The sequence below is a fragment of the Cetorhinus maximus genome, chromosome 21 (assembly GCF_964194155.1).
Source record: "Cetorhinus maximus chromosome 21, sCetMax3.hap1.1, whole genome shotgun sequence".
Taxonomy (NCBI): domain Eukaryota; kingdom Metazoa; phylum Chordata; class Chondrichthyes; order Lamniformes; family Cetorhinidae; genus Cetorhinus; species Cetorhinus maximus.
The window spans coordinates 44,272,405-44,284,612 of record NC_135899.1 but is presented as its reverse complement, the minus strand read 5'-3'; the positions used below and the strand labels follow the sequence as shown (position 1 = coordinate 44,284,612).

Below are 12,208 nucleotides of genomic sequence, written 5' to 3'. Positions count from 1 at the left end.
CCATTCAATATGATCCATTTTTCCATCCACTTTTCCTATGCCTTCATTCCATCAGAGAGGGAAAACTCTGTCTATCTCAGACTTACAGATACTCAACAATGGAGCATCCATAACCCTCTGGGGTAGAGAATTTCAAAGATTCACAACCCTATGAGTGAGGAATTTTCTCCTCATCTCAGTCCTAAATGATCAGCCCCTTATTCTAAGACTGTGCCCCCGTGTTCTAGATTCCCCAGCCAGGGGAAACAATGCCTCAGGTTCTACCCTGTCAAGTCCCTTCATAATCTTGTATATTTCAATTAGATCATCTGTCAGTCTTCTAAACTCCAGAGAACATGGATGCAATGTACTCAGCCTCTCATAGGATCACCCTCTCATCCCAGGAACCAATCTCGTTAATCTTTGCGGCACTGACTCCAATTAAAATATATCTTTCCTTTAGATATGGAGACCAAAACTGTAGAGTATTCCAGGTGTGGTCTCACCAAAACCCTGTTCAATTGTAGCAAGACTTCCTTCTCCTTGTACTCCAATCCCTTGTTGCAAAGGCCAATCTGCCATTTGCATTCCTAATTGCCTGTTGTACCTGTGTGATCCATTTTTTGTGTTCCTTGTACAAATATGTCCAATTCTCTCTAAGAACATCAACAATTAAAAGTTTCACAGCTTTGAAAAAATATTCTGTATTACTATTCTGACTGCTGAAGTGAATAACCTGACACTTCCCCATATTATACTCCCCCTGCCACCTTGTTCCCCACTTATTTTGCATAACACCTTATTGAATGCCTTTTGGAAAACTAAGAGTGGTAAATCTACCCTACTAGCTACATCCTCAAAAAATTCTCATAAATTGGTCATACATAATTTCCCTTTTCTAAAGCCATGTTAATTCTACCTGATCATGTCATGATTTTCCAAGTGCATTGTGAAGACTACCAGCCCTTCAGTTTCCTTTCTCTCCCTCCTTTCCTAAATAGCGGTATTACATGTCTTAGAATCTAAGGAAATTTGGAAAATCATAGCCAGCACATCATCTACTTCTGCAGCTACCTCTTTTAGGATGTAGGATATCGGGTCCTGGGGATTTGACAGCTGTTAGTGCTTTATATTTCTCAAATGCTTTATCTCTGCTGATATTGATTACTTTACTTTCCTCACCGTTATTAGCCCCTTCGTTACTCTCTGTTTCTGGTCTGTAATTTGTATCTTCTACTGTCATATTTGTTCAATGTCTCTGCTATTTCCTCATTTACCATGGTAGTTTCTCCTGTCTCTGCTTCTAAGGGACCAATTTAGCTAAACTCCTTTTTATATACTGTAAAAGCTCTTCCAGCCTGCATTTATATTCCTAGCCAGTTTACTCTCATATTCTATTTTTTTCCTTTTCATCAGCATTTTGGTCAGCTTTTGCTGGTTTCTAAATGTCTCCCAATCCTCAGGCTTACTACTATTATTTGCAATCTTATAAGCCTCTTCTTGAAACCTACCTCCCCCACTTAAACGGCATTGTGCACCGTGGTGTCATGGTCAGTCGATCCGTTCACCTTGCAGTTCTTGTTCTCATCCACACAGGTAACAAGTGGCTCACACTATTGGACAAAGTTGGGAGCCGTGGCTCCTCCATTGCTGCATACTGGTTACCATAGCTGCCTGACTTGCAGTCACACCCTCCTGTTCCTGACCATCAATCAGCTCTAAAGTCCCACCTAACCTAACGGTTGTGACAGCCTCTCGGTACAAAGTGTACGGGTAATTCTCCTGCACCCTGTCCCCACAATGTCCGCAACTCTGAGCTGAAGTTGCTTGAGCTGCAGGCATTTACTGCTCATACGGTTGTCAAGGGTCATAGTGCTCTCCTCAAACCCCAACACGCTGTAAGCCACCTACCCAGCCACACCTGCCTATACTTAATTAATTACTTATTTGATGACTTAATTGCTTACTTTGAAAGTAAATTCAAGGTACAAGCTTTGAGGCAGAGGAAAAATGCTCACCACCTACTGGTCCCTCTACTGCCCCCTCTACTACCCATTCTACTGCTTCCTCTACTGCCCCCTCTACTACCCCCTCTACTACCCCCTCCACACTGCATTTCCACTTGCATCAAATTCCAACTTCAGCACTCTGTTTACAAAGTACTCAGTTCACCAACCACACTCACTGTCGAGACTGGTACACTCTCTGTTGAGACTAGTACACTCTCTGTTGAGACTAGTACACTCTCTGTTGAGACTAGTACACTCTCTGTTGAGACTAGTACACTCTCTATTGAGTCTGGTACACTCTCTGTCGAGACTAGTACACTCACTGTCAAATCTGGTGCACTCTCTGTCGAGACTGGTACACTTTCTGTCGAGACTAGTACACTCACAGTCGAATCTGGTACACTCTCTGTCGAGACTGGTACACTCTCTGTCGAGACTAGTACACTCTCTGTTGAGACTAGTACACTCTCTGTCGAGTCTGGTACACCCTCTGTCGAGACTAGTACACTCACTGTCGAATCTGGTACACTCTCTGTCGAGACTGGTACACTCTCTGTTGAGACTAGTACACTCTCTGTTGAGACTAGTACACTCTCTGTCGAGTCTGGTACACTCTCTGTCGAGTCTGGTAAGCTCTCTGTCGAGACTGGTACACTCTCTGTTGAGACTAGTACACACTCTGTTGAGACTAGTACACTCTCTGTCGAGTCTGATACACTCTCTGTCGAGACTAGTACACTCACTGTCGAATCTGGTGCACTCTCTATCGAGATTGGTACACTCTCTGTCGAGTCTGGTACACTCTGTCGAGTCTGGTACACTCACTGTCGAATCTGGTACACTCTCTGTCGAGACTGGTACACTTCCTGTCGAGTCGGGTACCCTCTCTGTTGAGTCTGGTACCCTCTCTGTTGAGTCTGGTACCCTCTCTGTTGAGTCTGGTACCCTCTCTGTTGAGTCTGGTACACTCACTGTCGAATCTGGTACACTCACTGTCGAATCTGGTACACTCTCTGTTGAGACTGGTACACTCACTGTTGATTCTGGTACATTCACTGTTCAGACTGGTACATGAGCACTTGCCTCCAGTGGAGATTCCATGGAAGTATATCTCAGGTTGAGATGGTGCCTTCCGGGTAGAACAATAAAAATGGGGGCAGAGAGGGTGATGCTAGTGTGTGAAGCTATGATTTAATCTGTCAATGGGTTGAACAATGAATCCACTTACTTCATTGGCACTGGCTGTTTGTGCCTTTCTCTTTCAGTGTAAGTCATGCATCCGAAGGGAACCTGAACAAAATGTGAGTACTTTTTGCGATTCTTTTCCAATTGCTGAGGGCAGTTTAGTTCCTTCGCTGTATGGGTATATCGCCTTGATATTACTGGCATCTCAGGGCTATCCTGGCATTGGATTCACTGTAGCAAGGGCAATGAGATTAGATTTTCAGTAAGGGCAAACTTGGAATGTTACTCTGATCATGGGGCTGAGTCAGAATGATAACTCTGCCTCTGATTGAGATCCAGTTCTCGTCTCACCAGTTGATGTTAGATGCTGCTTGTTATATATTACCCTCCAGTGTCCTTCACCTGTTCTTTATAATCATTGTCAATGTTTGAACTCCATATAACTTACTGCTTTGTGCTGACTGGTTCACGTCCTGTGTTCCAGTAACACTGTCACATTGCACCACGATAATTGGTCATGATAAGTTGGTTAAGTTGCCTGTGGTGCTGTGGATCTCTGTAAACCAGTTCAATCGTCAGCCTGTGCCCCACTTCCCCACACTGTCTCTGGACTAGAAGCAAAATTCAGTTAAAGGCAGGGTTGCCTCTCTTGTTAACTGCCTAATGCTGGAAAGTGATTGGGTTAGGGACAGTCAGCATGATTGGCCCAAGGCCTGGTTACCATGCACTGTCTAGTGGGGTTCCAAACGCACTTTACATGGTGGTTGGCCGGCAACAGGCTTACACCACATTCAGCAGAAGTTATTTTCACACACATTGGTATACGTTTCACCTGTCTGTTTGGATGTTAAATGTGTTCAATGTAAACCAATTTCCAGACCTGGCATCCTGCACCTCACCTGCACTGTCAACATGGCCATCAGCATGTTGGCCCTCATTGCTTTTAGCCATTCCTGCTGATCAGCTGGGTCTGCATTGGGATGTAGATGTGTCCATCCCAAGGCCCAAGGAAACCTCCTCTCCCATGATCTGCGAGTTGCTCATTTTCCCTGCCTAGGAGCACAACATGAACATAGGACCTTCAGGAGACCATTTAACCCCTTGGGCCTCTCCCTCCATGGCTGTCCTGCAACCTAACTCCCTACACCCTCTTTCCCCCACTATTCCTTAATGCCTTTGGATAACAAAAATCTACCAATCTCAGATTTAAAATTTACAATTGATGTAGCATCAATTACTGTTTATGGAAGAGAATTCCAAACTTTTATCCCCCACCCTATGTGTGTAGAAGTGTTTCCTAATTTCACTCCTGAAAGATTTGTTTCTAATATTTAGACTGAGACACATAGCTCCTGGGTCCTAGACTCCCCAACTGGTGGAAATAGTTTCTCTCCATTGACCCAATCTGTTTCCCTTAATATGGTGAAAACATTGATTAAATCACCCCTAATCTTCTAAATTCCAGGGAATACAATCCTAATCTGTGTAATCTCTCCTTGTAATTTTACCATTGGAGTTAAGGTATCATTCTGATAAACCAACCCTCCACTCCTTCTAACACCATATATCCTTCCCAAGTTACAATGCCCAGAACTGCTCACATTTCTCTAGGTATAGTTTAACCAAGACATGATTTCTATTCCTTATATTTAGTCCTCTGAACCAGCATTCCATTAGCTTTTTAAATTATTTTCTGTACCTGTTCTTGATCTTTTAACGATCTATGTACCTGGACCCTCAAATCTCTTTGGACCTCCACTGTTTCTTGATTTTCACCATTTGGTAAATACCATGTTCTATTTGTTTTAGGTCCAAAGTGGATGAGTTGTTGTCTACTTGAAGTTCCAACATGCGGGACACCACTAGTCAATTATCCTACCAGCCCATTCTCCCTATTCTCTGTCTCCTGCAGCTCAGCCAATTTCCTACCCAGGTCAATAATTTGCCTTCAATTCCAGGAGTTTCAACTTTAGCTAACAGTCTCTAATGAGGAACTTTATCCGATGCCTTCTGAAAATCCATATAAATAACATCAATAGACATTCCCCTGACCACTACTTTAGTCATCTCTTCAAAAGAAATCATATTCAACTGGTGTGAGCTATTCTTTGCAAATCCATGCTGGCTCTCTCTGATGAGCTGAAAAATGACAAAGTATTCATTTATTCTGTCCTTAATTATAGACTCTAATCATTTTTCAACAATAAATGTTATCCTAACTGGTCTATAACTCCCTGGTTTCCTTCTCTCGTCTTTCTTAAACAGAGGAGTGACATGTGCAATTTTCCAATCTAAAGGAACAGTTCCTGAATGGAGAGAACTTTGGAAGACTATAGTTAGGACTGTGGTGATGCTCTCACCCACTTTCATTAACCCTGTAATTGAAATCATCTGGTCCTAGGGATTTATCACCCTTTAGTGTCGTTATTCCTTCATTAATTTTATTTATGTTAGTTTGCTTCTATTAGTTTTGTCGAATCCCTCGACAAATGCAAAGATATTGTTCAACATGTCTGCTATTTCCTTAATTTCATTTACAAAATGATCATTATCAGTTTTCAAGGGACGCACATTACTCCTGACCATCTTTTTCCTACGCTAATTGCAAACATTTTTTTCTATTGATTTTGATGTTGCTTGCTTTACAAACTCCCTTTTTGTGGTTCTCATCTGTTCTGTCATCCTTTCTCGTTCACTGGGATGTGGGGTTTTTTTTGCAGGTTTGTATGTTTTTCATTTTAGTTTTATGTTGTCTTTTACCTCTTTAGTCATCCACGGCTGCCTACATCTTTGGTAATTAGAGCTCTTGCCCCTCAGGAGTATAAACTGGTTCTATATCACTTTCAATTCTTTTTTGAACACTGTTCCTCCGCCATTTTCCTATTAACGGATTTGCTGTGGTCAGTTTCTGTCTTCTTGCGTTAAAGCCAGCTTTACCTAAATCTAGAACATTAGTAACTGTTTTGTGATTCTCCCTTTCAAATACTGATCTGTGTTTTACAGCCCCCGCCAGCATATTTGAAGGTGGGGGGTGGGATTGTAAAATAAAACAGGTGGCTTGCCCGCCATCTTGCCTCCCCACCCCCAGCCTGCCGCCCACAATACAGTGGGCAGGGAAGGTGTCAGGCAGCCTGCTCGCCCTTGGGCCTAGTTATTTTACCTGCAGCAGGGGGAGGTGGAGGCCAGACAACCAGCCCAACAGCTTTCACTGAGTGGGCTGCTGTTGGGCAGAAATCTGGGGTGAGGGGAACCTTATTTGGGGACTCCTCTGTGCCCATTAAAGGCATCCCTCCCCACCCAAAGAATGTACTCCTGTTTCAACCTCCTCCTCCCCACTTAGCCCCTAAAATATAGGCCCCCCCCCAACCTGCTTTCCCCTCCCTCACTGGGGCTTGCCAGGCAGGCCCATCCAAAATCGCTGCAAGCAGCCAAGTCTCGGGTTGGTGAGCTGGGCACAGACTTTTCAGTTTGAGGGGACATGGGGGATACACTCCCACCTAAGACCCAACCTACTATGTTGAACTTCATTATATTATGATTGCTATTAGATAAATGCTCCCATAATATTAGACTATTAACTAAATCTAGCTCATTACTCATGGCTGAATCTAATGTGACATACCTCCTTTTGGTTCCAGGACATATTGTTGCAGAAAACCATCCTGGACACACTCAAGAAATTCACTACCTTTCTTACGTGTGCTAGGTGGTCTGCCCAAATTTATATGAAAGTTAAAATCCCCCTGCTGAAACCTCTCAGCATTACTATATGCTTGTCTAATCTCTTTTACACAATATACCACTTCACAGCTGCTACCAGGGGGGCTGTGCACAACTCCCATTACAGTCTTAAAACCCTTCCTATTTCTCAACTTTACCCATAAACTCTCCACTTCCTCTTCACCTCTCACCTCTCTTATCATTGAAGTGATTTCATCTTTAATGACAAAGGCTATTCTCCTGTCTACCATTTTCCAGATTTTTCCTGACCCTCATGCAGCCATGTCTGAGCAATGGCTTCCACGACCTGCTTCCAAGTTGAATTTGTGCCTGCAATTCATCCCATTTGTTCCTGAGACCCCATTTGCCTGTATAAAGAACACCCATTTGGGCCAATCACCCTATTCTGTGCTTCAGCTCCAATGTTTTCCTCACATTTTTCTTATTTCTCCCTCTGGTTTGATCACTTTACATCTTTTAGTTTCCCTTTATCTGTACTGCCTAAAGCACAATCTCTGGCTATTACTCTACTCTCTTCCCTTTCTTTTGTTTTTGAACTATTCTCTATACCACCTTTTCCCCACTTACTAGTTTGATGTCCATGTGATCACTCTGCTGCATTGCCTCTGTTGCTTCCCATGTTGCTTTTAAATTCTCCACTCTCCTGATGTGCTCAGCTGCACTGCCTGGAACCTAATGTCCTGCAGACGGGAATTGTCCCTGCGTGATTTCAGCTTCATTTGGCCATAGGGAGGTGATTAGCAGAATCTACATGATGGCTGGTCTTTGGCAATGTAGGGAATGCTTAGAAACATAGGGGAAGGAGTAAATTACATTTCAATTGAAGTTTCCGCAATGGTCTTGTGGGTATAGGAACCACAATGGGGAGGTCCCAGGTTTGAATCCTCATTCTTACTGAGTTAGTTGACCTCAGCCAGGTTGGCAGGTTGGGTGACAGACCTAGCCTCAAAACATTGGGATCGGCAAAGGAAAATCAGCCAGGGTTTTGCTCCTGACCCTAATTCCAGTACAGGTGCATGTTGGACAAGGTGGGATTAGATTCAGCGGCGATGTCTCCTTAGTTGAATAAACTGCTAACAGGTAACCCCTAGGTGAACGAGCAAGGCATTGGGGGCTGGGGGAGTGATGGTGGAAATGTACCCCAGACAGAGGCACCACCTGCAGCAGAAGATGTGGAAACTGGCCAAATATTGTTTTCTAAAATGGAAATAACTGTTCTTTTTGATCAATCTCTTACAGGAAGCCAGTGGAGTGGCCAGACAGAAGGTAATTAATAGTAATCTCTGTGCTTCCTTCTCTGAGCACTTACAGCAACACTTCAGTAATGAATTCCAATAGGCATGAACTGTAGCTCATGTGCATCTCAGAGTAGAATGTAAAATGCATCAAAGACTAATTGTTTAAAGAAGATTAGTCAGTGCCTGATTATCAACATAGACGTCAAACACTGGACTCACCAAGACCACAATGGCACAGACTGCTTCATATTTCACAGTCCAAGAGAGATGTATAAATTGAATATTTATGAGTAAAAATCTCCCAAAGCTTTCTTTATTGAGGAATTATGCCAGTGGATAGAAAAATTGCTAATGGCTCTTCATTATTTGAAAAGGATTGGGGAAAGAAACCAGATAACTGCAGGCCTATCAGTTTACTGTTACATATGGAGTGGTGGATGGGACACTGTAGACAGTGCTTTACTCTTTATCTAACCCCATGCTGTACCTGTCCTGGGAGTGTTTAATGGGAACAGTGTAGAGGGAGCTTTACTCTTCATCTAACCCCATGCTGTACCTGTCCTGGGAGTGTTTAATGGGGACAGTGTAGAGGGAGCTTTACTCTTTATCTAACCCCATGCTGTACCTGTCCTGGGAGTGTTTAATGGGGACAGTGTAGACAGTGCTTTACTCTTTATCTAACCCCATGCTGTACCTGTCCTGGGAGTGTTTAATGGGGACAGTGTAGAGGGATCTTTATTCTGTATCTAACCCCGTGGTATACATGTACCCGCAGGGATCGGTCCCAGTGTGTGAGCAGCCTCCAATCTGTGTTTGACCTTTTTAACCAGTAATGGGTTTAATAGATGATCTCAATCTCTGAATGTGTTAATGTGGGTAAAGATCTTTCTGTACTATCCACCTCAACATCAGCCCCAAACTAATTTGATCTATCAGCCCATGACCTGGTTTTGGGGTAAATTAATATTGGTGATATTTTGAGTTTGTGATTCTGTTAGATAGCTATTACACAGAGGAGTGTGTTTCTGAAAATTGGGATGGAGATATCTGAACTGATACAGGGCCTCCTGACTATCCATCCATTGAACTTTCCCAGCCTGCCCTGCAGTTTGATGCTTTGTGCCATGAACTAACTAATCTTCTATAGTTTCTGCAAGGGAATGAGTCTCTACTACCCCCAGAAATCCAGGCCTGTAACTCTGTGTGTATTCACAGGCCTCTGGCCTCCATGGGGCAGCCACCCTAATCATTCCCATTCTATCCTTCCTTAATGACTCGGGCATGTCCTGTGCTCGCTCCACTGGAACCAGCACAGTATGCAACAAGTGCCACTATTTTATGACTAGCCTGGTCAATCATGTGGGTGCCATGGCTGTGTCCCACTGCCCCTTCCCCCAGCATTTACACTTGTGAGGAGCTGGGACCAAAGTTTTCTTTCCACTTCTGCTTCTCAAGGAGGCCAGTCATGTCACCCCCTTACTACTGCTCTGCCTCAGATCAGCTAACTCACCAGAGATCAGGCATCAAGTTTGGGATCTTGCTACTCTTTCAGCAGGCGTTCTTTGAGGAGTCAATGATCTCGTGCACCTGGTTGTATATAGCCTGTGCCCTGCTGCCTTGCACTAATACAGCAAAGACTGCACTGTGCTCATTCCTTTTTGTCTTGGCACCCTTCTCCCCTTTGCTCAGTCTCTTCTCAGGAACATCTGCAGTGCAGAATTCATAGGTTTTTTTTTACACACACTTCACTTCGTGTTTATCAAAATCAAAACAAATTGCCTGATGGCCAAGCTCAGTTGCTATGTTGGCGATACATCGGCCTGAGGCTCCCCTCAATGCCCCTTGACAGTCCTGAGTCCAATTAGCTGCTCCATTTCAATATATAGCGCAGATTAGCAGAAATTCTGGAGCTTTGCGTTATAACACTGCACTTCACAGGTACGTGCTCACATAAAGCAGCAGTACACTCGCAGCAGACTTTGCAGCAAAGGAGATGAATTTCTAACCCAAACAGTTTTTGCGTGGGGGACTTTGGGAACTCAGCCAAAACTCAATGTGGTAACCATTAATCAAAATGGCTGACTGCCAACTCAACAGATGCTTTTCTTCAGTCTGTGCATGAAACAGAGTGAGTGAAGAGCAGCCCAGCCTGAGGCCCTTCTTGTGGGGTAGAGGTAGACACCATGCCCATAGGATTTTCAATTCTGGGTTGGGAATTTGGACACCAGTTCACCGGGTGCAAACCCCGCCCATGGTGGAATTTTACAGGCCTGTCAGGCGCAGGTTGGGCCATAAAATGCGATGAGCCATTCAAAAGTTCACTGACTTCGGCAGGACCGTAAAATCCCATCGGAATAAAATTCCGCCTTGTTTTTCAGACATACCCATCCAGATTTTTGAAGAAGCAGGCCAGTTAATGGTGGGGAGCAGGGGGGGGGCGGGGGCACCCGAGGCTGAAGAACCAAAGGGAGGCCTTCCAACTTTGACACATTGGCAATTGCAATGGTTGAGCTGAGAGCTACAGATTTGTGATGGAGAGAGAGGGGGTGCCTCAACATGAAGGCACCTTGAGAAAAAGAGGTAATTTTTCTTTTTAACTTAAAATGGCCACAGCTTCCTGGCTGTGGTCATGGAGGGACAGCCCCACAACAGGGCCAACAGCATCCGCAATTGTGGCCCAACGACTATGACAAGTGCGGATGGAGAGTGCCCTCTGTGGAATTAATCATGCACCCGCCCTGGCCCACCCCTTTCTTGGTGTGAGCCAGCCAGGCCGTGATTAGGGCTGATCTTCTCTTACCTGTATTACCAACTAGAAAGCCCAGTCAGCCTGGGAAGGGGCCCTTAATAGGCCCCATAATTGGTCCTAATTGCCCTCACTGGGCTATCCACTGCTTATTGATGCATGGCCAATCAGCCTTAACCCAGCCTCTCCAAAAATGTCTCAGTGTCAGGATCATGGCGCTAAACCTGCAAGACGTTTGACGGTGTGAAAGAGCGAGGTCGCCTCTCTCCAATCCCAACTCTGATCTGCTTCTAAAACCCAGCCGGTGACGGCACTGAACCAGGAATTGGAGAAGTGTTAGACAGTGGAAGTTTAAAAGGGTTAGAGCTAGAGTTGCCAACCTAATCATGTCTCGGAATCTCCAAATTTACAGATTAATCTTTCAAGCACTCAGGCGAGCTGGAAACTCACAGAGACAATGTTAAAATCTTTTCTTGAAACACTCCTATTAATTAGCTGTCAGTATATTGGAGTGGGAATAAGAAGGCTGTTTAACTAACAGCCAAGACTTATTCAATCAGGTAGCAAAGACTATGTCCTGATGGGTACGGGAATTGCTGGAGGTCTCATTCCGACTTCCTGCCTCCACTACCCCTCGGAACGCTCCCACCATTTCCTGGATGCTGATGCACTGGAAGGGTGGATGTGTTATGGAGCAAATGGTGGGAATGTGGGGCAGGAGGTTGTGATGAACAGCCGTGTTTTCTGGTGCTGCCAGCAGTGGACATCATCGTGGGTGGGGCAGGAAAATTTAGAGATCAGCCGAAAGTCAATTGACTTTTTGGCCGCCCTCCAAATTTTCCCGTCCTGCCTGCGAGGATGCCCGCTGTGGACAGGACCAGAAAATCCCGGCCATTGATCCTGAAGGGAGCTGAAGAGCCCAAAGTGACTGCTCGAGTTAGGCTCAGTTCACGTCTAGGCCAGAGCGCTCCTTGGGGCAGATAGAATTTACCCCAACCATGTACCACCAACAAACACTGCCAGAAATGTTCACGCTGAAATATGGGGGCGGAGGGCCATTAGTTTGTGGGAAGTGACGCAGGAATTGGAGGAGTGGTGCCTCACCTCCTAATTCACTACAACCCTCGGAGAACTGATGAGGCTGATGGTGAACGTTATTTAGTGTGCCTGAAAACAGGGCCAGTTCTGGATGATTTACCTTGATGAACATGCAGAGTCTGTAATATATTTTTACAATTGGGTCTGTGTATGGGGTCCAATTTTATGGGCCGTCATATCCTGGCGTTATATTTTTAGTGCAGTAAAAACAC

General features: G+C 44.6%; 1 protein-coding gene across 1 annotated transcript in view; it reads left to right on the top strand.

Annotated features, from left to right (window-relative positions):
• Nucleotides 1-12,208, top strand: part of col16a1 (collagen, type XVI, alpha 1) — a 413,938-nt gene that overhangs the window by 162,430 nt on the left and 239,300 nt on the right. Inside the window, exons 10-11 of the mRNA XM_078566895.1 lie at nt 3,254-3,289; nt 8,154-8,180. Coding sequence (XP_078423021.1) covers nt 3,254-3,289; nt 8,154-8,180 — 63 coding nt within the window. The remainder of the gene's footprint in view (nt 1-3,253; nt 3,290-8,153; nt 8,181-12,208) is intronic.